The following is a 27,552-nucleotide window of genomic DNA, read 5'->3' as shown; positions in this document are numbered from 1 at the left end:
AAGCTTCTGAGTGATGCTGTTAGCAAGTGGAAAATTCAAGCAGTTTGGCTTGGCCTGTGTAGGGATGTGACAGGTATTCCTCACATGCATATTGGATGGGAAGAGAGCTAAAAGACAATGGTATCGGCATGTTCTTGCTCTCTATCTACGTTGCAGACAAGGAAAATAAGACAGGAATGGGAACGCATTTAGCAGAGTCATACTAGTGATGGATGTGTCTCAAAGGGGATTAGGAAGCAGCCAGGCCAAGGCATCGTGGTCCATGGTCCCTTCAAATTCTCTGTTCTGAGGCTCACCTCAGAAGGCAAAAAGGATCCATCTGACTTTGAACTGGAAGAAGATGTGCTTGCCCTTGTCAGCTGCAGCTCTGCTCTCCTTCTCCCTCCACTTACTGTGAATGGCACAACTTATAAAAGTGACCGCTTAAAAGGGTAAGCTATCAGACACACGCTCCAGCTTTTACGTGTAGATCATTGACCCCACTTCGGCACTGTTTTAAAATAGGCTATTCTTCACAAACTGCAGAAGTGACTCCAAGTTCAGATTCCTTCACAGTCCCCCTGTGAGGTACTGATTGCCCAGATACACACATGCAGACATGCACTCTGCGTTCAGTTCTGCCACGTGGAAAAGGTACCTTGAAATTACGTTGTCTCTTGTGAGTTCAGTGCACGTTTCCGCTTGGGGACTACTGCTGGGTCACTGAATCAAGGGGAACAGACAGAATGCTGTTCGAGGAAGAGCCCCCTGTAACTAGAGCAATACAGGACCATTTTGTTTTAGAAGCGTGAAACAGTAACCCTTTCCAGTGTTTACTTTTATTGACACAACGGGCCAAATTCAGAGTGAAATAAAAAACAGTGACAGGAGGACTGAGTTGAGTGGAAGTTGCTTGCTGATGGAAGGGGTTTTAACACGTGCATTAGAGGGGCTGGAATTATCTTAAAGCACTAATCAGTGTAAATAAAAAAGCATTCAAGTTACTCCTCTGTTAAAATGAGTAAAGTCAATAGAAGTTTCCTGCTCTCCCACCTTCCTTTCTGAGCAATATCAATATGTAGCATTTAGAAACCATTTCACAAAGTTAAACATTTATTAGAAACAAGAACTATTACAAAAAGATACCCATAGTCTAAATATATACATGAGGTTTAAACATAGCATTTTCATGTACCTTTAGCTATAAAAATACATTAGATTAACTGTATCCTAATTTATAAATATAGTTCTTTTTTTTTAAAAAAAGTAGTATTTCATATGAAAGCCTTATTGTGCAATGAAAGAATATATACCCTCTAAGGGATTATTTTAAAGTTAGTGTCTAGTGTTATATAACTTACAAAATTCAGTGTGTAGAGTCAAACCCTGATTTATACAATAAAAGATACATTGACTTTTTAAAAACTTGATAAGGGAAAAAGAGAGGTGAAATATATATCATACATATAAAGCCAGAATACTAGGACTTTAAGTATTTTGGATGATTTCAGTTTCAACCACTGTTTATCAAAAATTAATAGAGAGATACATCAAGATAACCAGCCTTTTACTGTTTGCCTTACCTCCCTACTGTCTGACTGCAGCCCTAGAAAACTGTCAAGTAGGCAAAAGTAAAACGTTTGTCTGAGAAGATGTTTGCACTCTGAGTGTTTTACAAAAATAGAAACTTATTTACAGTGTTCCCATTTGGCCTTTCATGGGGAAGGGAGGACATTTTCTTCACTGGATAGGGAGATTTACCTGTCTCACGTATCCGTGGGAGGACAGGCACCTAGTTACACACAACTGTTGGAGGTATGTCATTTAAGAAGTTAGGCAGTGTTGAAGTGCAATTTCAACATTCACTAACTAATAAGGAAGTTTAGGCTCATGCAAACTTTTTCCTTACTTATCGCCACCCACCTTCCTTCCTCCTCCAAAAAAAGGTCCACTCACGCAACAGAACTTGTTACTGACGGTATATCTCTGAGCAAAGGAAGGTACCGGTTAAATTCTTGCTTTCATCAGAGAATAGAGGTTAGACCTGCATTTCTGCTTTAAGCCCTGACATCTGGAAAACTCCAGGCAGCAATCTTTACCAGTGCTCCATGGAGATCTGTCAATATGCCATAAGGAACCTCTGTTGGTTTGCTTTCAGAGGACAATCCCAGTGAGATCAGCTAAACTTCCCAACAAGCTGACACAACTAACTCCTGCATACTTACAGCTCCTGCAGACATGGAACTTCCCGTACATTTGCCAGTGGTTCTCTAGTACAGAATCGGGAGGAGGAGGAGGGAAAACAGTGAACCCAGGAGCTGAAGACAGCATGTGGCTTGTCATTAATCTCATAGTAATGTCTGGGCATGCGAAGAAGTTACTGCAGGAGCTACTAAAGCATGAACTTGGTGTGACAGCCACTCCATGGATGCTATTCATGTACGTGCATGCTTATACAGCTGTAAGCAAAGAGACGATTCAAGACATTTCATTCCTCAGTGAAGGATCAGCTACTCTGTGCTTGCCACAAGATGACAGCACTCATGAGGACAATTACTACAAAGCTGCTGACACGTCCAGCCGTAGCTTATTCCATGGTAACTGGTTTGTACACCCACACCTTTAGCACTCAGTGTGTGCTTGGGAGCACCTGCCTTTTCATACTGTACTTCCAGAAATGTATTTTAAGCCACATTCATACGGGATAAAGAAGCAGTGAGAAGAGCTTATAAGTTTTACACTCATAATTATAGCTCTGGCTCAAAAAATGAAGAGATCTTCACACAGCCTGAAAGTTACAGAGAAAGAGAGAGCAGGGCAGCTTCTTGCAGCTCTTCTGCTCCCTCCTCCAGATCAGAAGGACTAGCGTGGGATGTTTTCTGTGGGGTATCTACCATGATACATGCTTAGCATTCAACTCTGTGTCATCACGGTAAGTACAGTGCAAAATCCTCTTGCAAAAAGTGCTATAGTGAAGGTTTGAGATACGATTGTGACTCATTCAGAGCCAGAAGGGTTAGCAAGTCAGTAACTTGCATTTGCAGCATGTGTAATGTGTGCACACCAAAACCTCAGGTTCAAAGGATACTTTAAAGTCTAGCTCTGTCGGGTGAAATACTGGCCCCAAAGGAGTCCTCTGGGAAACTCCCATAAATCTCATTCAGGGCTAGAATATCACCAATATGGAGAATGCATGTATCTTTAGAGAGACCAAGATAGCTCTTTCAAAGAGAATTTCTTTACAGATCCTTCCATGAAAGCTTGCACTCTCATCCCAAACTCCAGCTGCAGTCTTCACACAAACTCCACCAACTTCAGTCAAGTTGTATTAGCCCTCCCACTCAAGTCCATTTATGCCAAGTGAAACCCATATGCCTCTGAAGATGTTTAATAGTCCGTGCTAACGGTACCAGAAGTCTCTCTAACATGCCATTGATGTCCAAGTCCTTCATGGGTACAGTTTGAAAGCAGATGTCCTGCAAACACTGTGACTGACCAGCATTTTAGTCACAGGGAGAAGACAGATGTACAGCCAGGGGACTTGTAGAGTACAAGTGTGTGCTATGCTGTCAGTAGGGTCAGTTAAATCAGTTTTCAAAGAGCCAGTTGACAAAATGGAGTCCAGTAGATTCAGTGTTTCTAGAGGAATAAAGTTAGGTGTTTCCATTTTCCTTCCTACCCCTCCCCTCCTCCTTGCTCTGAACACGTCCCCCATGTGTCACATTCAGAGTGTCAGCATTTTAGGCCTTCTGTTTTCATGGACTCTTCTGGGAGAGTTTAATGGTGACTGTTTTCACTTCGGTATATTCTGCCAAAGCATATTCACCGCTGGAAAAGAAGAGAGGAGGGAAAGGGACAAACAGTTGTAACGTGTTAATGTGTACTTCCCTAAGATAAGAGATTTCCACACAAGTGCATTTTAGCCTCTGATTGACAGCTGCTGTAGATGACATCAGGCCATTAAAACAGGATCTGAACTAACTTACACCAGCTATCAATTTGGCCCACCACTTCTAATAATCGCTAAGTACATGCACATAAGTACACACAGCTACACCCTGTTATAAAAGAAACATGGAATGCTTCTGGTCACAGTAACCCGCAAGATGACACCTTGTGACTCTCTGCCTAGTGAAAACCGGGTACTATCGTGAGAACCTATAGAAGAAACATCCATGTGAACATAGTTACCAGTGCTTGGACAGGAATTAAAGTTACTTTTTCCCTGAAAGTAAGCTTCTACCTACAAGATACCACATCATCAAGAGGGCACAGTCGCTCCCGAAGTGCATACTTATGACAGACCCCGCCACTGCATTATGTCTTGGTTGGTAGAAACTGGCTCTATTCCCATGCCTTGCCCAAGGGATAAACCCCTGACATCCTTTAATTAGCCAGACAGTCAGGCAAAGTAAACCATAAGGTCTCAATATATTATGTCCCATTTGAGGATTCATTCATTTTCTGTGCTTAGCAAGTGAGGCATCTGAATGTCTCAGAGCAGCAGATGCACCAGAACAGCTACTGGAAATGGTTCCTGGAAATAAGTCTGGCTTATGAAAGAAAACGTTCATTAGATTCCTCTGAAGAGTCTTCTGAATGGTGTAATAAAACCTGACTCTCTCCTATACAAGAAGAAAATTAAGATTGAAGTCAATTTCTCAGCTCGACCTCTAAAGTATAGCGTGACTTTGGTTTAAAAATTTCTGCATTAGTAACTGATTGGAGCTAGAATGTCTGGTAGCCATGCTGCAACAGGTCAGGCTGGGAAAGAGGGACAGAGGGTCCTTCTGTAATTTAGCAGCAAGCTTGGAAGGTGGGAGGTAGAATGATTTTGGAGATCATTCCTTGTTGTTCTAGCTCCAACAGTAGAAAGTCAGAGGCGGGAAGAGGTCCAGCTAGGAGCAATGACACAGCAGTCAAGGGAGGCCCAGGTACTGCCACATAAAGATGGAGGAGGTTTGGGGTGGATACCAGTGTCCTCAGCCAAGGTGCCATACTCCTCCCTTGATCTAAAAATCTAACTAATAAGGAAAAATGCTTGCAAGTAGAATTGACTGAACTGGAGTTATTAACAGCTTATAAAGCAGATGAAGGTACGCCTAATGGCACTGCTCACGTTCTGTGCTTTACATCCATGCTGCGCTGGCTCAGCACCTCCCTGTGCAGCATACTGCAAGCCTGATAATTTAAAAGCAAATTCAACAATGTTTTCACTGAGTCACAATTGTTATTGCATTCACTACCCACATATAAACAAAATATTGAGCAAAACTTACAGTTCTCTGCCATTGCCTGACATTTTAAAGCCACCAAAAGGAGCCTGTGCATAAAGCGCATTGTAACAGTTGATCCTACAATAAAAACATCAATTGTAAAAAAACAATTCAATACCAAGGAGAAGCAAGATGATGATAACAAACACAATACAAAAAAGGCTGAAATCTGTCAGTTTTCTCTTTATACAGTTCATTCACTTGAGAAATCAGATTTTAGCAATAAAATCTTATTTTGCAACAGAAACAGAAAACATTTGAGTGGTACTCAGTTTGACCCACATCTCACTTCATAGTCTCTAATGGTTGATGCTTGAGCTGGAATTTATGTTGTGTTCAGAGCTGTGCTTAAAATAAATAGTCCAACTTATTCCCTAGTTTAATGAAGCACATTCTGAAATGAACACGTTTACTCAGAAAGCTGTCTGAACACTCACAAGCAGGCCCCACCATCCACTTCCAGGTACAGAAAAAAGTTGGACTGCATTAGACAATTGTGTTGCAGTAGAACGAAAGCGCTAGCCCCATTTCCATAGACACTAAGTAGAAAAAGCTAATGCAGCATGTCAGTAAGATCAAATGACTGACAAGAGACAGGTATGGCTTGGTGCTGTAGGACTGCACCTTCACGTATATACACCACATGTATCCTTCAAAGCCCAACATCCCATTTTTATGTCAATATTACACAGAGGCAGATTCTTCTGGCACCAGCTCTTGAAATCAATCCTCTGTATGCATCAAAATCAGGAATCAGATCAAATTCTTATCTTGAGTGGGGAAAAAAAAAATCAGGATTCTATCTTTAAAATGATTCTAATATAAAATAAGAAATTCTGTAAGCAAAAAAAGCTACTTATCTTTCTGACAGTGGTGTGATGCCATCTACTGTCCATACTGATTTGTGCATCTAAGACCCCATCTGATGCTACCTAAAGATCATAAGAATTGCTTTTTTCTACGTACAGGATTTTGAAAGGCATCATGTCTGGTGGAACTTACTACAACCCCTACGTTTTCAGAGTTTTCCAGACAAAGAACTATATCGATTGAACGAACAAAAAGTCCATTTCTCGTCAGACTGTCTGGCCCTCACCACCTTATTTTAATGAATGGATGTTGCTTCTGAGCAGAATATCAAGAATTACGTAGACTACTAATACATCTTACCTCCAGCACTTACACATGATTCCAAATCATACGTCCCTCTCCTCTCCCAGGAAACAAAATCCCAGCCCACACTTAGGTCCTACACTGCTTACCAGACCGTTCCCGATTGCAACGCAGAAGCTAGCGTTAATGCTCTGTCCAGATTCTTTGTGAACACTGCAGCCGTAAGTCCATACTCAGTACTGTTGGCTCTTCTTATGACCTCTTCTATACTCTTGAACTTCATAATTGGCTGAACCGGCCCAAAAATCTACACATATCAATCAAACATTAGTACAGGAAAGCCTTTGCTAATCATGGTAATTTTGAAGTAATCAGAGTCAGATGCCTTGTTTGGATGATACTATATTTAAAGTGTCATATCCTAGCTGTCTAGAAGTCACTGATAGAGTCTCTTAAAAACTACTAATTAAACTGACTTCAAAGGAAGTACAGTGATGCGCTATAGTGGTTAATACATGCTAAGATCCAACAACTAAAGGATCATCTATAACAACCAAAATAAGCAGAGTTAGATCTGGACAAGTTTCAAGTGATTCATCCTTACTCCATTTACAACTCTCCTTTTGAACTCAGAAGTTGAATATATGCAAGAAGTAATATATTTCAAGGACCGCAAGTCTTCTTCCTTGGTTTTAACTCTGATTTTGTCATTGTACGCAGTTTATTCGCATGCAGTGCACCTACCACGCATGTGTTTGACCACAAAACTGGCTTTCCTGGTTGCCAGTATAAAGGCAGCAGGCATACACAATACTTCCTAATTTCTGGGATGGAGTTTCTTGTCAAGTACAGTATCACAGGTGGGGGCCCTTTTCTGGCCTGCATGGTCTTTCAGTACAATAAACCCCCACCGAAGGTGAGATACAGTCTCACTTGTGCCACCTTGACGGCCAGGCTAAGCAGTTTCCCTGGCCTTTAGGCTCATACAAGTGTTTCTAAATTTTTTAGTTTTGGGAGATCCAGGTACTTAACTGAAGTCTTGATCCTAGGCAAAGGATGAACGTGCATTTGCAACAAAACTGCAAATGAATGAAACTGGTTAAGCTTCATGAATCATGACTTGGGATTTGGAGTCAGTTCATTAAAAAAAGGCCTGTCATGGGATTTTCAGCCCTTACTCCCTCTATTTTTAGAATGTAACTCATGCCCAGACTGACTGATATCTTTCCCAGATTCCTTAGAGATTCTGTGGCAGATCTGAGACATCTAAACATTTTGCCAGGAGTGAACAGTAAGCAGCCCCATAAAAAGCACTAGGCTAAACTATAAAATACAAGTGCCAGTTACACTTTGGCAACTACATATTTTCCATTGGGGAACATGATGAAAAGTAGATTAACTTGTATTTCAAAGGAGTATCACAGGATCTAATCACATGCAGCTTGTTAATTTTTTCTGTGTAGGAATAATGAAAGCCAGAGTATTAGATCTGCACTTTGCTGGCTTTGACCATATCTTTGTATTTCATATTTCACCATGAGAATGGAATCTGGGATTATTTCAGACGCTAAGGCTACTTGAGAAAAGTTCTTCAGTGGCAGTATAGCAGTGCCGTTGCTTCCCTCCTCACCAGCTTCAGGTCCCAGAGTTCTTGTCCCACCTTTCTGGAATAAAGCAACTCCTTTTTTACAAAGTAGTGGAGCAAGAACACACATTATACTGTCCTCCATCACTTTGAATCAGCATGTACCACAGCTGAGCAGTTTCAAGTCCACTCAGTAGGAGATGCGTAAGAGCACACAGCACACACAACTGTCCGCCTGCGTAGAGTGGGAGAGCTTAACTCTGTCTTCAGAAAACCTTCAAACTTCAGGGCAAAGAATACGTAGAATTGCTCCAGCCTGCCACAGTTTCAGTTATTTTTATTCAGTTATTTATATTTAAAATCAAGGATTCAGACAGAAACCCCTCCATCAACCACTATTTCTTATTCAGGAGCAGCATTTATAGCAGCTGTATCTAGGTAAGGCATGTGCTTGTATTTTGCATTATATCAAGTTCTCCTGAAATGAGACCCAAAATCTTTAGGGTAGTATCATCTACTACGTTTTTATCTGGGTTTGTTATTGTCCAGTGAGTACACTCACAGGGGTGCTTCCCTTTTGGAAAACTGAACAAAACAGGGGCAAGCAGCAAGGCATTAGAAAGAGCTGGCAAACGGACACCTATTAATTGCATAAAAATTGCTGCTAAAACGTTTCGACAGTTCTTTTGCCTGTTCTGCTCTCCTCCTTCACCTCTCACAATTGCCCCTCACATGCACGTATACTCCAAATTGAAGCTCACCTTGCAGATACTTCATTAGTAGAATGGATTTCAGCATTAGGCAGTTGTTAGGACACTGAAATAAGTGAAATTTCTATTCTCCTCTCAGGTTTTCACTTCAAACCACGACCATACCTCTTTTCTTTCCCATTTACAGTAGTAAATGCATATAAAGGTTCAGGTGACTTGTACTGTACCTCTTCTTTGGCGATACGCATGTTGTCAGTGACCTCCGAAAACACAGTGGGTTTTATAAACAGGCCTCTGTCTTCAATGGCAAGACCCCCACACTCCAGCTTAGCCCCTTCTTTCTTCCCACTTTCTATGAGCTCCAGGATTTTATCAAACTGTTTTTGGTCAATCTGTCAGACACAAAAGGAAAAGAAACAGACAGCAGCGCCTTTATTATCACTGTTCCAGAGACCGGAGTCATGGTATGTGGCCCAGGGGCACGTTAGCAGGGCACTGTCAAACCAGGTAAGCTTACATCTCATTCGGCAGTCAGGCAATAAGCAGGCTGAAAGACAGGACACGGGCATAGCCCTGAGCCACAGAAAACAGAAGGTGAAGTTACATGCGATAGTTTCATCTGATCTAATAGTTTGCTGCCACACGGAGGGGGTCTCCCCACTTTCTCTTCCTTTGCATCCTGGATATGCCCTCCCATGGCTCACCTCACTCCAGCTCTGGGACTTACCAACCTTTTCCATGCACTAATTTAGCTCAAGAGCACCACAAGAACAGCCTGAGATGGGTTTTGGTGGGCTAGCAACCTCAGTCAGCTCAGCAAGGGATCTGACCAGCAATCAAATCAGTGCAAGGGAAGGAGAATCAGGGTATATAAACTATTGTTGACTTTACTGTAATGTGCAGGTTCACCCACAGCTATCTGTCCCCAGCTGGAAGAGCCCAGCAAGTTCTGCCTCCATCTCTTTCCACACACTCACACTATACGAACAGCCTCAAAGACAAGCCCTATTAGTGCGGTGACTTCAGAACAACTACTGCACTGAAGCCATACTTTTAAGATCAGAATCACCTTTCACAGATCTTAGAGACTAGTACCATGCCAGCATCTTGTTCTCTGGACTGGGAGCCATATCCTCACTGTTAACTACCGACCTTGTCTAACTCCTCCCAACCCACACCTAAATGTGCAAATCTCAAGTAACAAGTACTGTTGTGTTACTAGCCTTTACACTAGGGGTTTCAGCAGAGGTGGGGAAAGGCCAGTCCAGTTACAGGACACTGAAGTCACACAGCTGTGCAGCCCCGCACCAAGACTCGGAGGAGATGTCACGTTCTCCACAAGTACAGTGGGTCATGTGCTGGGAAGAGGTGCAGAAGCCCACAGCACTTCTGGTCAGTACTGGTCCTCCTGTTGTGCTCCCCATGCAGCAGTGTACTGCAGGTATTGTCAGGTTTCAAACAAACAGATGTGACTATTTGCATGATACATAATTAAGTGATGGAACACCTCATCACAGCACACTGCTGATGATAAAAGCCTTATGGAGACGTTTAAAAAAAGTAAAACTAACAAATACCTCGACAAATTTATTGAGGTTCAAGGTGCCCTGGCAGCCTGGGAGGTTATTCTGAATGCCAGGTACCTCCAGATGCTTGTACTGGTTCAATACCCCTCCTTAGGCATCTGTTTTTATTTCAGCAGGGCCAGTTGCCACTTGGGATTGTTTACATGGAGTGTTCCACACTCGACTCCTCCAGATTACAGACTATATCCTGTCCCTAGTTAATCCTGGCCACAGGCAATCCAAGTTTTCATGCTTTCAGACAAACATCAAAGCTTCAGGAGGATGTTCTTGTGGTACTTCTGGTACACAGCAAAAACAGAGAACAGCACATCTCCTGCCACACAGATGTGTGTATCACATGCACTGTAGCCAGCTTGTGCTAAGTGCTCATGTTCTCTCATGTGTTAAGATGCTACCCAAGAAAACACTTGATACATGCTACTGCACAAGGAAATGTGTGCCCTCATGTAGGATGCAGTGTCACATAGTAAGTTTGGCAGGTGTCTTACATATTGTCTGTTTGTCTGGTTGCTTAGCTGCCAAATGTAAATAATTTGAAAATATCTGCAAGTGCTTTCCATCCTGGCATGTCTGTGATCCAGACCAATCCAGTTCATCCACTTCACATCACAGAAAACAAAACAAGGATATTTATACAGCTGTAACTTGTTGCAAGGCAAACTATAGTTAGATGAAAAGACACTGGGGAAAGAAAACATTTGTAAAAATGACATGCAAGGGTGGAACTGTTTGTCATTGTAACCAGAGCTTGCAAGGCTTGTTTAAATTCTGTCCCCTACTCCACTATTATTTATGGTTCAAGCACTGCCTTCTATAAAAAACACATGATCTGCTAGAGCAAATTCTATTATTTGTCCATCTAATTCAAAAGAGAGGAAGACTTCTAAGGATCACTGCAATGCTGAAAATCTGAGAAGCCCCAAATCTTCGTATCTTGCTTTGTTTAAGCCAAGACTGCAAGGAGCAGTTTTTCCTTTTCCAAACCGAGCATTTGTAATCCTACAGAATAACCTCACAACTGTGTCCAGCTGACTGTTGGACACATACTCTTTCTACTTACATATTTTACTTTCATGCTTTAATCCTAAAATACACAAATACCTACAGTTTAAGGAAAAAATTCACTATCCTAAAAATCAAACAATAGGTTTGGGGCTGAAAAACTTCTGGCTAGCAAGTGCCACAAGGCAGCCTTAGTGCTTATTTCCTTCCTGTAGACCAGGCCTTATAGTCCACAAATCCCAGTATTTGGGGTTCTACAGCAACAAAATTAGTCTAGTCTTGTTCTAATCTAATCACTGTTCTAGTCCACCAGGACGTTAGTCTCATCTAATGCAGCCTGCTGTTCACAATTGTATAATGCACTGGTTAACCAGTTTGCCATCTGTGCAGATTTACTTTATTACTTCCTATGATACAACTCACAGGAATCCGAAGTTAAAAAATGCCCTTGGTCTGCATTTGAGGTTGGCACTCTACTCACACAGTCCTGGTCACACCTCAGGTTTCTTGTGGTGTCCTTTGAATTTCAGCCAGCCAACACAGCCAGACACATGTGAGTTTTGGAGAAGTCTCATCAGAAGCATGCCTCATTTCTGTTTAAATTTAATACTGTTTAAATTTGACCGAATTCTGATCAGAGCAGTGCAGTTAGTATCAGCATAACCCAATACTGCAGCTGGCACAGTCTTTTCCCCACACCCATGCCACGAGCATCCATGCCAGTGCACAGTAATCCACATCAGAGAACTGACCTGAGTAAAACCTTTCTTCCTCACTTCCAGCAAGGCTGGATTAGACCTGAGTCAGCCAGTTCCCCAATCTAGTTCATAAATGCAGTCCAATATAGGAACGAACAGCTGCAGACAGAACCACTTTTCCAGGACTAGCTTACATCAGGTTCTTGTGGAACAGTATTTTCTGTCACCCCATGCTGTCCTGCACCAAGTTGTCTCAGCAGCTACTTAGAGCACTATGGTCAGCCATGATGTGGCTTGGTTTCACGGAGCACCAGCTCAAAGCCTGGACTGCAGAGGCTCTCCTATTTTAGACTTTCTGAACTCTCTGTAAGTTGCAGGTCCTGTTGTCTGGCTACAAGCACTTGGAGCTGATGTAGGACCAAAAAGATCATGGGCTACAACCACCGTCAGCCTAAAGGCTGGCTCCAGCTCCTTCCCACTGTCGGCGCCTAAGGCAGTGATCATCCCAGAATGGCATCTACACAGCAGCATGTGGCCATTTCATATGTTCACCCTGACCCACACAGAAGGAGAATGAAAGCAACAACCTGGATCTGAAGCAACTGAGGCCTGACAGGGAGAGACGAAGAAGACGAAGAAAGATTATTTTTCCTGGTGATTCTTCCCTTACCCATCGGTTCAAGTTAAAAAAACCCTCAGAGCAGAGCAGGTTACTTCAGGAACAGAGGAAAAATTTGACCTGGAAGCTTCACGTTTGAACAGTAATTTGTGGGCAGGTGTGAATCTTCGCTACTTTTGGAGATATTTTAAGCCCTTGTGACACTGCACCATTTCTCTCTTCTGCTTGAGTTTGTGTGTGTTGCATCTTGCAGCATAGGCTCCAGAGAAGGAGCAACCATAGCTGCAAAGGAAGTGGTTGTTCCTTTGCACTGGCAGCCACATGAAAGCTTTGGGATTAACCATTTCCTCCCACTCTCTCAACACCTTCCCATCTTGGGCTTGACAGTTGCATGCAGAGAAGTTCAGGTGTATGTGTGGGTGTGCTATCTCTCCTAGCTACAAGTGTAACAGGTAAGCCAGAACAGGGAAAGAGGACAGACGGGCTATATTTAAATCTGACCAGACCCTGCTATTCCAGCTTACTGTTAACCTTAATTATAGCTCTGTATGCAGAGTCTCCCTTAAGCCACAGCAGTGATACCAGAACATGGTGCTCTGCCATAGTGCTCACTGGGAAGAGCTCTGACAGCCTAGCAAGAGCTGGGAGCATGGACGAACTGAAATAAGCAGCCCAGTTCTACATGTTCTGCTCACTGCAGAGTATTTCATCCTTTAAAACTTTACAACTACTCCCTATGATTTCAGGGGCTGGTATCTGTCAGAGCAGCCAGGTGAACATGGTCCTGACAGGACTAACCATAAATGCAGCTCACTTACTGCTACTGCTGGATATGGTTTAGGAAGATATTATATTAAAACAAACAAACAAACAAACCTGAAAAGCTGAGAGGCCTTAACAGAAGGTAAGAGCAGTCCCTGAAATGGTTTGAGGGTCAGCTTATCTCTGCTGAAGCAAGTTCCAGCATGGGATTATTTTCCTAAGATTGCTGAGCAGTTTGAAATCTCTTTCTAGGCAAGTTACAGGGATAGATGCAGCCCCAGCATGAACAGGGGATGTACATCATCTTATTCCCCATGCATGAGGACATGCAATGAAGTTTTGCCATGTATGGATCATGTGTAAATGGGCCTAGATCCAGATAAGGGGATGCAGATGTCCCCACAGTAATTCCTTCTCTGAGGTATACTATATAGCATCAAGGAAGAAAAACTCACAGTGCAGTACTGAGAATAGGAGGCCTAGGCTATAGATTTCTTGGATTTCCCCTTTAATTTTGGTAGCAGTCAGTGGCCCTGTTAGAAGATCTGACCCAAGGATCATCTTTGTCCACATCTCAGATTGCTTTGGAAGGAAAAAATAAGAGGAAGGCTCTGGAAGCATTGACGAAGCTGGTCATGACAGCAGCTTGGCATGGTTCTTCCTTCTAATTCAGCTGAAACTTCTCCAAAGGATCAGAAAGGGGGCAGAGGAGGAGAGGGAAAGTGGGGACTCAGGAGTCCCTGGACTCTAACTACTTGTCATCACCAACACAGCCAAGTAGCTGAATGGCCATTTCTGCAGCTGCACTCTTCTGTGCATTGCTATTGCTCGCTGCAACATGCTTTATATTACCGTACCAGGGAGACAGCCCCTTCCATAAAGCTGGATAAGAAATGAATTAAATACATTTGTGTTTAAAAAAATTACAACATAACATTTCAACAGTTGTGATTAATTGGTATTTAAAATAGAGAGAAAAATAAAGCCATGATACATTACTCACCCCTCAGCGCTTTTGCTGGGACCATATTCACAAGGATAATATTTACACAAGGAAAATTAAACAAAAACACCACCAAAAACCAAACAACTGTTCTCAGGCACACAGTTACCTGGGGCCCTTGTTCAGTTCTGGCATCAAAGGGGTCTCCAACGAGTCGCTTCTTGGCATACTCCACGCTGCGCTTGACAAACTCTGGATATATCTGCTCCTCCACAAACACTCGCGAGGCAGCTGTGCAGCACTGCCCTTGATTGAAGAACACGCCTTGATGGGCACATTCCACTGCCAAGTCCACTGCAACACGGCCCAGGAGGGAAAAGCGTTACAACATGCACAGTTCCAGCCTTCCAGTGTTTCCAGACTTGTTTTTTCCTTTCTTTTTTGAAAGCCTCCTTAAAAAATGCTGACAATGGTCCACACCCATTGAAGGCACTCACAAGACCTCATACTGCCCCCAAACCAGATCTCTTATTATTTCTACCCCCCTTCCTGCCTTTCGACTGAAGGTCCTGATATTTTCTTCCACAAGGACTCACTGAGGGCAGCAACCAGTTTTTCTCGCTGTGGGAATTCAGATGTGGATTCCTAGATACCGTGCATTGGTTCCTGACGACTACTTTCAGTAGTGATTGTTTAGAAAGCAGTGTGGCCTTCTGTTGTACAGCCAGCTCAGACCAGGTCCTTGCAATACTCACTGTTAGCAGATGGCACACATACCTCTGGCTTTCAACCTCTGCTGTGCTGTCCAGGAGAGTGGAGAGTATTTTCCCCAAGCCAAATAGGCTTTTCCAACCACTTTGATGGTCACAGGTTACACGTATTTCCTAGCGCTACTCACTAATGCAACAAAGTCACAACAGAACATGTGAAGTGAGTCCTGCAGACCCCCAGGACAGAGGTGAAGGCTGGATTAGATCAGGTCCTACAAAGCTCTCCTGTCACAGGAATGCCTGCACAGAGGCTGCATTTTAAAAAACTGCTTTCCCCACTGCTTGGTTCAGGCTCTGCTAATGAAAAGAAAAGGCACCACAACAGCAGAAACACACAAATGCAAGATTTATCTGCAGCTGCAGCCATCCTCAGGGAAGGCAACAGTATAACGGTCTGCTCATTTGCTGTGGGAATGGTCCCTGTGCTGGGCGAGAGCTCCAGCTAAGCAGATCTGCATTCTGCTGTTGGACAGGGGTTTGGGGTGGATGCAGTGGCAAACACCAGCCCTGCTAGCTGCCAAAGGAGAGCAGAGGCACACAAAAGCACCACACTCATAGCATCTTACAGCAAATAAACACAGCAGCCAATACTTACAGTCTGCATCTGCACACACAATGCAGGGGTTTTTCCCTCCGAGCTCTAATGTTACCCTTTTGAGGTTGCTTTTAGAAGCAGCTTCCTTGATCAGCTTTCCAACCTGTAGCATTGAGACATAAAGAGGACATGAGCTGTTTCCCCTCAAAGTCTTAAATCAGCATGTCAAATGTGATGCTAACACGGGTAGAAGAGCCTGCTGTGTGGCTGAAGCAGGTAGAAGTCAGGGATAACATTCTTCAATGATTTGAGTTTCCTACTGCTGCGATGTGTGGGGTAAAAACCAACCCCAAAATTAGTCTCTGTTTTAGGCAGATCTGAAAGGGTGGGCTATGTGAGAGCACTGTGGGAACTGTGTCCTGAAGTGATCTGGTACCCAGAGCTGCAGAACAAGGCATTTCCCACTCAGTGCAAGCAGAGCAACACTGGCAATCAATGGGGCTCCAAGGTTTATGAGTTTTACTTTTAAAAATAGGGAATTCAACTTCTTAGAGTAGATCTTGCCAAGGCAATGATAAGAACTCGCTGTTCCTATCTTATCACTCCCATACCAGAAAGCCATGTAGAGATTTTGACATTTAGGAGAAAACTACTTCTTTCTGACAGTTTAAGCTGAGCTGCTCCATACACAAGAGTAGCCGACACATGTTCCTTCCAAGGCAATACCTGAGGATGTCAACAGACAAATTCCGTCTAGCTCTGCTGTGGCACTTTCTGCCCAGGAACCTGCTCTGACCATCTGGTTGAATTTATCTGGCCGCCCTCTGATCCTCCCCTGAAGGGAAGGATTTACTATGCTTCCAGAATTTAATCAAAGTAATGTCAAACTAAGGGGTTTTTTCCCCCCACAGAAAAATTGTTTCATATCAAATGTTTTCCCCAAATTCTGACTGACTGTGCTATTTCTTTTTTATACTGGTAACACCAAAACAGCAATTTCTCTTTCTGTTTTAGAAAATGGAATTCCTCATAAGAAGAGCATAAATCAAGCATCAGAATCATTCAGTAATCTAATTTTGTTAGAAATAGTAGGAGTTAAAAATATTTGAGAGCTTCAATTGTTAAGGCAGGTTATTTTTTTAAGTGTGGCCTTATATTTGAATTTCCTTATTTTGTAACTGGTTTTCTTGTATTTTACCTTTGCACATGGCAATCTTAACTTCATTTCTGCTTAGAAGTACTGTTGCCTGGAGCGGAGCTGTGAGCAAGGAAAACATGGGGCAGCTGGCTGGCAGTTGTAGGTCTGCATTTCTCATGGTCTGCCTTTGTAACTCGAGCAAGACTCCTGAACCTAGCAGTGCAGATCATCTCTAGTCACTCAGCAGCCTAGTCCTAGAGACAGCAGAAATAAGTGATGCATCCTGCTGCAGGTACACATAGCTTCACAAGAAGCATTACTACAAGCTAGCTGGCCAAAGAGGAGTAAGTTAATAAACTAAGGGAAAGCAAGAAATCTAGATGGGAAAATTCTCGGAGTTTAAGATCAGTATTTCCAGGCTGGCACTGAGCCCAAGCTGGGGCTTAAAAACTAAGTCAGAATGTATTTTGAATTAGCTTCACTTCCTGGCTCAGAAACAGTAGCATTATGCTGCAAATACTGCAGAGATGCAGCTGAACTCACAGATGGGTGGAGGGGGAAGAAAACACTTCTAAATTACACATGCATTAGCAAAGAATCTGTCTCCCTTGGTGTTTCCTGCACACCCGTGGATTAGGAAGACAAGCACAGCGTCTATAGGTGTTTTTTGCCTACAGGCTCCAGCAGCTGAGATTTTCCTTCTGCCCCTAATCCACTGGATACTCCTTTTTCATTAAAAACCCAAACAGACCCATGTGGGCTGGATGAATCTATAAGCTCTATTGTTTTCACACAGTCAGTGTCTAATCTGGGCTAAAAGTTTCTGATCTAGGATTTGGAGAGAAGCATGTATCTGGGTAAACTAGATTAGACCAACTATCAAGAGAGTAAAAGCTCATTGTGAACTTTTACTTTATTGCATTCATGTTTGTTCCCATGATCCCTATATAGAAACAGAGGCTTAACACACCTTCTCCTACGGGATAAACAAAGCAGTTAGCATGCACGCAAAGCCACTAGATGGTACTGTTGCTAAATGCAGCAGCTTTTGAGTGTTTAGTGAGTTACCTTTACCGACCAGGAATACCATTCAAGGTAATTTGTCATCATTATGCAATTAGATTACACTCTGCAATTGTGAAGATACACGTAAGAATGGATGAATTTGGCAAATGCTCAGCAAAAAGAACGTTACTCAAGGGAATAAAAGAGAAGAGACCATATTTGCCTCAACTGCACCCATTGGTGTCAGCATTTCCATTCTTTGGACACTGCCCCTTCTTCAGGGGGTGCATATATATTGCAAAAAAAAAATCTAGAACAGTGAGCAGAAAAACATTCTCATTTCTAAGCAAGCTTTTGTTTGAGAATTTGCAGCAGTGACTACTGGAGACAAATTTGTTTGCATGCCACAGCTGTGTCCAATTCTGTGGACTACGCCAAGCCATGCGCTCCTTTCCCCGAGTAGGTACAGAAGAGGACGGCTGTAGGTGTCTGATAGTGCAGAGGTTTCGCTTCCACCCCTCTAAGCAAGGCAGCTGTAGCTATTTACAGTAAAAAAACTGAAGAGAAGGTGCTTTACTGTGCAGGTCTCAAAAAAAGCTCAAATGTTAATCCCATCCACGTCAGCAGAGGAAGCCTCGGGCATCCAGCCATGTTTTTATTTAAGTCCTAGTTCCTCAGAGGTAACTAAAGCCGAGGAAGCATTGTTCAGGGCTCTGACTAACACGTTTTCTGGTTGCACATGCTTGCAGGGCAGGACTGGCAGGCAAACTTGCCCAGAAGCTCCATCAGGTCAATGACATGATGTCAAGTCACTGCCAGCCTCTCCTCTAGACTGTCTTACCTTATGTCAGAGCATCTATTACTTACAGTTCTTACAGAAATGTGGCGGTTTGGCAAACCCCAGCTTACAGAGATGCGGGATTATCACAAGCACAAGTATCTGAATTAGACAAATCCCAAACACTTTTGAGAAATCCTGTCACATGCAATGTGATGGAAAATGGTGTTGGCAATACAGAAATCATTGACATTTACTTGGTCCAGTCTTACGTGTATGGCAGTTTTAGAAGAGAATGCAGAAAAGAACAGCAGGTGTTTTGTGAGAAATCCATCACCTACCTTTGTTGATCCAGTAAAAGCAATTTTATCAATGCTGTGATGGGTAGAAATAGCAGCTCCAGCTGTGGGGCCGTAGCCTGGCACAATGTTCACCACACCTGGAGGGAAACCCACCTAAAACAGAGGTTAAATACAGCTCTGTAACGAGAGATTTTGAGCACTCTGGAGCTGATCTGCACTCTTGAGAGCTACAGTTCAGTTCTCAGGAAGCTTGAATTAGTTGCACTATATTCCTTGCAATTAAAAATTGCAAGTTGCAGACAAGGAGCCCATACCAGATACATCACGGTTTTCCAGACTTTCCAGTAACATGGCTGCGTGCTACCAGCTGGAGTAGATGCGGGTGAAACTAACAGCCATGCTTAGGAAATGCCAAGTTTCAGTATGAATTCTTGGAGGAGTCCCAGTTTCAAGTCAAAAGAGAGTGAGTCTTTCGGCCAAACTTGGCCCCCAGCTACTGCTGTGCAGCTGGAGCCAAGGGGTAACTGAATGAAAGTTTGTTTTGAACAAAGGTTGACATTTGTGGTTCTTCAGGGGCCAGAGGGATTAGGAAGTCAGTAAAACCTCACTAGATGATGGGGCTAATAAAACAGGAATACAAGAGCAGATGGTAACAGACTTATGCCAGTTTCCACCACATTTACAACCTAGATTAGCCAACTAGTAATTTTGCCAAAAGACACAAATGGCAAAACTTTAGGTGAAATTCTAGTGCAAGAAGAAGCGTGGGACTTACTGGTCTGTTTTTACTTCCTGAAACAAGAGTTTCAAGGATTATGCTCTTCTAGGCTAGCCCTCCCCTACTACTGATTGCACAAGGTTGTTTTCCCCGCATTTTGTAACAATGGAATTACAGGATATTAAGCGTTCACTTCATTTCTTGTTGCTTTTTAACATATAATCTCAATAAATGCAGTTGCTCCTTCCTAATACAGAAAAAATGGAAGTAATTGCTTATGTACTGCCTTGCAAAAACTATCTTCATAAGGGTTTTTTTGGGTTTTTGTTTTTTTTTTCATAAATTGGAAGGGCAGTCCGATTTCTTGTATGGATGTGAAAATGATAAAAGTGAGTTTAAGAGAGTTTGCATCTTGGCCAATGAGTTTTCAAGAAAACACTGCGTGTCAAACTGTGCAAGTAATGGTGTTTGGGGTCAGCAGCAAAAGCCACAAGGAAGCAAAAAATTGGTTCAGGTCACCCTGAGCCAAAAAGTTTTTCCTGTTTTTCAGCAAAAATGAAAGCCAAAATATTTCGGTTGGCCCAAAATTATTTCATTGAACCTAACACATAGCTTTGCTTGTGTGTTAACATCTTCTGCATCCTTTTAAAGATAAAAAAACCCCAAAACTATTCTTCTGAGAAACTGCAAAGAATTTAGCTAATTTTGGGTGGAGAAAGGAGCATCTTCAAAATAAAGTTATTCTGCTCTAATTACATTTCTGCCTTGAAGGGCAACTGTGAGAAACAGGCAGCTTAGAATTTCAGCTAAAAAAATTAATTTCATCAGAATTGAATGGCTTATGGGGGGGAACACTACGCCTGTGTTTGAGGAGCTGTATGTCAGAGTGAAGAAAGCAGTGGTGTGGCAGAGCTAACCAGAAGTCATGAAAACTGCACCCTATGCTCACTTGTCTTGTGTAATCTTATTAAGTCAAATAACTGCAGGAAGATACTTAACTGGTAGTATTTTTGCACTGCCTTCCCTGACGGAGGAGCCCTAAGTGTCAATTATTAAGGTATCCTTTTATTTTCTCCCAGGCTAAGCCAAGAACAAACAAAATCATCGTTATCATTAGACTGAGCCTAACAAACAGACTTTTCCAGCTGAGAGGCAAAAGTGTATCTACAATCCTCTTAGTTTTCCTCACAATTAGTCACATATGTAAATATAGGAAGCTGACATGCTGACCGGTCCTGGAAGGTACTGTGCACCTCCCACCACCTCTGTATGATTAATAGATCTGAGGGCACCTGAGATCCTACCTGACAAGCCCTAAATCAACATCTTGAAATCCCAACCTATAATATTCCCTTTACGTCAGTATCGAGTTGGCTTTAAAGGCCAGACATAGCTAAATTGTTCTATGAACCACAGAAATTATGAAGAATTGTTTCCCATAGCACTCTGTCTTGGTTGAATTATCCTACTTAAAAACGGTACAAGCTCAACACTGCTGTATAATCACACTCTTTTTTGTCCCATTGTCTAATAAAACTGAGCTGTAGTCTTTCCCTCCTTTGGGAGAGGGGAAAACAAGGCAGAATAAAAGCACCATTTTTTTTCCTCTCTGCAGCTTCCTAAGAAAGAAGAAAAACCTACAGGTTTTGTGATCTTTGCTACCTCCCAGCTAGCCACTGCTAGTCACGAAGGCCTTTGTAAGAAAAGACTGAAGACAGAGGTTGTTCTCACTTTCCCCTGTGAGGCTTTAACATCTTTCAAACCTAAAAACCTACAGAGCCATTTCAAAATACAGTCTTGCTTATGACCTTAAAAGAACAGTACCTAGATAGGATGTTCAGATTTCCTTACCTCCTTGATCAGTGAGCCAATGTACAGTGACGTGAGAGGAGTTTGTTCAGCTGGCTTAATAACCAAAGTGTTTCCACAGCACAGCGCTGGTGCCATCTTCCAAACCAGCATTAGCAACGGGAAGTTCCACTGCAAGAACACAAGGCTGGTCAGATGAGCCCAGTACAGTCATCTACTCACTTCCACGCAGCATTTTTCCCCACCTACACACAGCTAAGGGAGAAAGAAGCAACAGGGAGGACAGCCACAAAGAGAAGCGTCTGCTTACAATACTGAGTTTGCTTGGACTACGGAGTATAACTTCCTTGATTTCCCCCTGAGACCCCAAATATTGCTGGCAGTCCTCAAGCTAATCCTGCAAGTTGGACAAACCACTGCATGATGTGACCTCATTCTTTACAGGAGTTTGATCACACGTTGCATAGGATTTTGGCTTTTCACAGAAATTGTGTTGGAGGCAGTGTCCTTATGCATCACTTTTGCACAGCATCCTTATGTGGGGGAATTACAGGATGCAACTGCTCATTTAAAAAAAACTCATTTTTCTGTGTTAGGTATTGGATGAGTAGTTAGGAGTTATACAACATCATTCAATTCCAGGTTTATAACTAGGAAACTGCAGTGGGTTGTTCAGTCATGGAAATGCAGGGGAGGTCTTCTACTCCCTTCAAATTGTAAATTGCTCCTTTCCAATTAGTTTTCTTATTTGGTATTAGGAACCAGGCCACATCAGTTTCCTCTGTGCTAATCTCTTTCATGGTCATGTGTATTTGTAGATCTTGGAGCCTAAGCAAGAAGTGGAAAATCTAGCTCACACCAAATCTTAGAAAGGTCATTTGGCAGCAGAAAGGATTTCTTCATTAAAAATAATTAATGCTGCTTTAGTGATGATGGAAGCAGGCCAACAGTAAGGGGACTTCTTGTCAAGACTCAAGCCAAGGGCCTTCAGCTATCAACAAAGAAGCCAAATATGTTAGGAATCCGCAAATCCACACTTACAAATAAATTAGCAGTGTAGCTTTTAAGAGATGAGTTCTGTTCTAACCCAGCAGCTCTGAAACAAAGCAGAATCTAGTCTAATGTGCTGTTCGTCAACTTGCCTCTCCCTCTTTCCCAGACCTGTTTTGTTTCAGCGATCTTCTCCAATGGCCACATTGCATGATTTGCCCATTTGTCTTTTTCTCCTAAGCCTTCTTGAAGGCCTGACTTTGCAGCTTGAGCCATCCACACCTACACTACTTTTCTACACTTTCAGAGCGTGACATAATTCCTTTAGGAGCTTTCCATTGCAGAATGGCTGGCGAAAGTAACAGTAAAGGACTCCAGGGCTGCCTCATGACATCACCTTGGGATAAAGCTCAGTCATATGCTGCACTTTCTAAGAACTTCCCTTGCTAAGAACATTGGTTTAAATATAGTCAAGCTGCAGGAAAAAGGGAGGATTGTTAATTGGTCTAAGGAAGACATATGCAGAATAGTGACAGAATCTCTTTAAATCAAGTAGGAATTTACAAACTCACAGACTGTTGGTGTTAGAGATCACCCTGGAAAAAAAAATGAAGGGGATTTGTTCTAAGTAAACGGAAGACAGATGTGGTTTTGTTGACCCCAATTATCCTTTTCACAAATACAGTGTTGAACTCGAGTCAAATTTGGTTCTGTACTATCTATTCTATTTACTGCTGATGTAGGGTCAACTTGAAATATTAGAAGTTTCACTACACCCCCCTATAGTGGCCCTCCAAAGCATCCTACGTGTAGGCTTTTAAAGGGATAGTTTCCAAAAGCATTGCTGAGTGCCAAAGGTGGCTGAAGTGTGACCAGGAGATGTCTTCTAACTGGTGATCAACGTGAGGCACCTGATGTTTTGGTCTTAATTCACAAATTCTAGTTGCTCACAAGCAGTCACATTGCTTGTTCAGCCAGAAAAGCTGTGCAGAAGTCATCAAGCCAAAAGTCTCATAAGTAGTACCGACCATCTCCCACTTTGCCTCACCCAGACATTGCTAAATAGACCGTACAATCTTATCACTGGGGATATAAGCTCAGTCCTGCTGAAGCAAAAAGCAAAATTTCGCCAGATATCCTTGGGAACTGGTCCAGACCTGGTATTCCCAGGGTCCAGCAAACCCAATACCCCACATGCATTTATTTCAGTCTCTCCTATAACCTTATCCCAAAGGTCAAAATCTTCCATGGACTCTTATTGATCCAAGTATCCAAACAGAGAATCTTGGCACATCACCATTTGCCTCATGGCCTGTAGGATACCACGTTCAAAGCATTTTACAGCCAGACAGGAACAAACTATGACTCCCATGTAGCTGTAAAGTCTTCCTGTCTGTCTGTCTAAACAGAGCAAGCAACACACACTAAAACTGGAGGTATTCCAAGAACTAGCCACACTGTCCCCTCAGCAGAGAATGAGACCTCAAGGAAAAGAAAACTCTATTCAGTGAGATTTAATCACAGAAAGCTGAGAGAAAAGCCGGGGGTTATTAATAATGGATATGATTTAAAACTCAAAACTATGCATCAGCACTAGGCAGCAAAAAGCTAGCACACATAATGACAAGATGGTTGTCCCAGCAGTGCAAGAGTCAGAGAGCTTGGACTGGTCTCTGGTGACTGGTGTCAGCCTTAGCGAGGAACAGAGGATCTGATTAGGAGACCCACCCTTCCATTGCAGAGGACTTTGTGTTGCCAAGAGCAATTGGCATGGGGGTAAAACAAGAAACTACATCAGGCAGCTGAGATGGGAGTTTCCTACAGAACAGCTGTGCTTAACTAGGAAGCAAATGGCTGCAGCATAAATGGGGAGTGCACATGTACTTCTTCCAGTTCTAAGGGAGACGCAGGGCACCATCACTACTACTTACTGGAGTTATAGCTCCACAGACACCCATCGGTTCGTGCCTGGTGAAACAGACAAAATTTTCATCTGCAAGACAAAAGTATAAAGGAAGACAAAACAGTCACAATCCTTGCTTCTACAGAAAGAGTGTAAGACGACTGCACACTAACAGTTTGGGGACAGAATTAAAATCATATTAGACCAAGAACCCTCTATCTGTTCACCTTAACTCATGGCTCTGGGACACCCCAGGTAGGTGAAGATCTATTTGAGAACAGGTCTTGTATTAGCTCAAAAGCCAAACACTGCTCACATTCACAGCGGAGCCTTTTAAAACCAGGGGTTCAATTCCTTCTGCAGTTTCCCTGTGTTGAGGCTAAGATGGAGGATAACTTCCTACCAGGCTCAGCACAAATTTCATTCAGATTGTGTCTCACTGGAAGAGGCAAAGCACATGTTTCCCTGACGGGTAGAGTTTTTAAATCCATTTTGTACAGGAATCATATTCAGTGCAAAAGGAATTGCACTTCTGGTAAGAAATCACAGAAAGATTAAACTCTAGGAGTAAAGTAATACCATTCATCTTAAAATACCGCTATTACTCTTTCAAAGAGAAAGCAGGAAGGACATTTTCCTTACAAATTCATTCTTGCCAAAAACCTTGTTTCATTGAGAAGATCTGACAGAAAACATGAACATTTCTAATTACAGTTTTTGGAAGTGATCTCAAATCAGGACCAACGAGCAGTGTCCAGGCAAGCAAAGCTTCACGTTACTCTGAATGAGGTTGACAGATCTCAGTTTACATGACTGACATCCCTCCCTTTGCTGCCTTCACAGACTGAACTAGTTCAGCCCTTCAGAGCCCTTCCTCTGGTGACTAATTTTTGTCTGCAGTGTCTGTCCTTCGTACAGCCTCAGCAATCACCCGCATACAGGGACAAAACACACTGATTTTGAAAATACACCATATTACTCATCGTGCCACATGGACATCCATTGTCTTAACTTATTCTTCCCAAAACCGTATTTGAACTTATATCGCCGAGCCAAAACGTTCTCTCTGTCCCTGCCACAATAGTGCAGTGTGACTGCTCTGTCTCTGCAGTCTAGGAAACACTTTGAAAGAAATTTCAAGTGTCAGAAAACTTCACAGGGTCCCTCCAAGAGCTCAGTGCTTTGGCTCCTGAGAGGAGTCAACATCTCAGACCTTTCTTTAATAAAAGTTAAGAAAAAGCACTACGTGATCTCTCTAAACATCTGTGAGCCAACACTGTCAGGGATGTAGGAATATCAGTGAGGTGGGAGGCACTGGTGGATTCCACATCAATCCTCTGCCACATCCCTCTGGCATCTAGGACAGCATGAGCTCTGCTGCCTTCATACAATTCTCCCTAGAAACCTCTGTCCTTCCACTCTTTGGCATCTTAATCAATTTCAGTGATACTTAATGAATAAACTCCCCTATAATGTGTGGCTTTTTTTCTTTAAGAGTTAGTGTGAATTTAAAACCAAAAAGGTTTCTCTGTTAAAAAAGCAACAAAGAGCCCACCCGTTATTTTCCAGAGATCTATCCAGGCATTCACATTGTTCTCCCATTAGCTTAAATCTTGAAACACATCTAGTTAAAATGCATCCTGAGATAGAAAGGAAATGTAAGGCTATTTTTGCAGGTTTTCAGAAGCCAGCCTTTCCATGCATCTCCCTCCCAGCAGGCCTCCCTCCCTCCCTGATCCCAGCCCAGCTCTGAAACTGGGTCTGAAGGAACTTACCCACTGGGATAGTTCTGCCCTGAATTTTATCAGCCCATCCAGCATAATATCGGAGTGTTTTTATACAACCTTCCAGGTCAATGAAATAAGCCTGCAGAAAAGGTTTTCCTGTGTCCATTGTTTCCAGAGTCTGAAAAACCAAATCGCATGCACTGTCAGAGAAGTCATTGTTTTTTTCTTAAAAAAGGCTTTTAGAGAAACTCCTTCTCAATTTTATTTTGGCTTGTGCTGCAGACATGGGGTTTCCTTCCCTCACCTTATATTTAAGGAATGAGCTTGTTAATACAAATAAGGTGGAAGGGACGCTAGACCCAATAACCCTGGTACATACACAAGTTGCTTTGTTCAGTGATCACAATGAAAGCGCATCTTCCAGAAGCCCTCAGAAGGTGGCTGTGGGTGGGATACAGGGCTGTGGTCGGGATACAGGGCTGTGGTCTGGGGCACCAGTCAGAAATTATGTGAGTGTCATGACTTCACCGTAACTGACCCTCCGATGCAGATGTTCTGGATTCCAGATGGTGTCACTGAAATCAGTCAGACCCACTTTCGTTTTATTTGTAAATCTATTTTTTTCTGCCTCAGAGCCCTAGAACCAACCTCTGAAAAGCCTCTTTTGTCCACAGGATGATAGAAAACACATTTTTTACAGAGTTCTGGTAAAGTAACCTTTGGGCTCAGATCTGTGCAGAGACTAAGGCAAGGGAGAAGTTGCTTCACTAAAGCTGCAATGATGCTGAGCAGCTCTAAATGATGTCCAGTCTCAGCCTGTGTCCTTCTCACTGTTCTGGACATTATGTCAGGGAATGCTTTGTTCTCCACTCAGGTCATTAAATGGGATATTGGTGCAAATAGCCAGCACATCCATAAAGGAAGTACTATCCCCTGGTAGATTGAAACATCTTTGTTTACATATGAAGTCATACCCTGTCATCTTCCACAGACTTTAGGGTCCAAATAGCACTCAAACAGACATTCCCCTTGGAATGACTAGGATTGTTATCCACTCTGAACGTCTGCTAACGACTGATTTTTGTAAGTCATTACTTAGCGTGCAGCCAAGGCAGCAATGACTGGTTTTCTGCAGTGAAAAGAAACAATGCCAAACAAACCCTCCCAGATCAGAAGGACAGCAGAAAGCTTGAAATGAGTGTCCTGGTTATGAAAAAAGAGAGTCCTCTGAAGTCACATCAAAAAGTGAGCGGAAGATGAACAGGGTCTATTTACACACACATTTTTTTCCCCCCCCTTTTATTTGCTGGCCAGAACTGCCTTTAGACCTGGATTTTTTGGTTTTGACCTTCTAAAACTGGAAGCTGTCATGTGGTTAAGAGACACTGTGTTGCAGAAAGAGACCCAGCTCAAAGTAGTCATGCAAGTACAGGCTCCTAAGCACAGCCCATGTATGTTAAGTCCTACTGACCTCAGTGGGACATCAGCTCAGGAACTTAACCCATCTAACAGCATTAAATGCCATTCCCCTGAAGATAAGCAGAGCCGAAGTGCAGCACTAAACTGGTGAGTGCTCAGGTCCAAGATCTTAGGTATGGACTGAC

The 27,552-nt window shown here is 42.7% G+C and overlaps 1 protein-coding gene across 2 annotated transcripts in view; it reads right to left on the bottom strand.

Annotated features, from left to right (window-relative positions):
* Window positions 1–1,145: 1,145 nt before the first annotated feature.
* The window catches only part of ALDH1A3 (aldehyde dehydrogenase 1 family member A3), a 37,128-nt gene continuing 10,721 nt past the window's right edge, over window positions 1,146–27,552 (bottom strand). Inside the window, exons 4-13 of one of the 2 annotated variants that reach the window (XM_059823725.1) lie at window positions 25,997–26,126; window positions 24,250–24,311; window positions 21,371–21,499; window positions 18,841–18,954; window positions 15,639–15,741; window positions 14,443–14,627; window positions 8,891–9,055; window positions 6,518–6,675; window positions 5,259–5,333; window positions 1,146–3,807 (exon numbers count right to left, since the gene is read on the bottom strand). In XM_059823725.1, the coding sequence (XP_059679708.1) occupies window positions 3,735–3,807; window positions 5,259–5,333; window positions 6,518–6,675; window positions 8,891–9,055; window positions 14,443–14,627; window positions 15,639–15,741; window positions 18,841–18,954; window positions 21,371–21,499; window positions 24,250–24,311; window positions 25,997–26,126 (1,194 nt within the window). In that variant the 3' untranslated portion in view covers window positions 1,146–3,734. The remainder of the gene's footprint in view (window positions 3,808–5,258; window positions 5,334–6,517; window positions 6,676–8,890; window positions 9,056–14,442; window positions 14,628–15,638; window positions 15,742–18,840; window positions 18,955–21,370; window positions 21,500–24,249; window positions 24,312–25,996; window positions 26,127–27,552) is intronic. The other variant, XM_059823726.1, reaches the window with a different exon arrangement.

This window comes from Gavia stellata, chromosome 13, assembly GCF_030936135.1.
Source record: "Gavia stellata isolate bGavSte3 chromosome 13, bGavSte3.hap2, whole genome shotgun sequence".
NCBI classification, from domain to species: Eukaryota; Metazoa; Chordata; class Aves; order Gaviiformes; family Gaviidae; genus Gavia; species Gavia stellata.
This window is presented reverse-complemented; position numbering and strand designations above follow the sequence as displayed.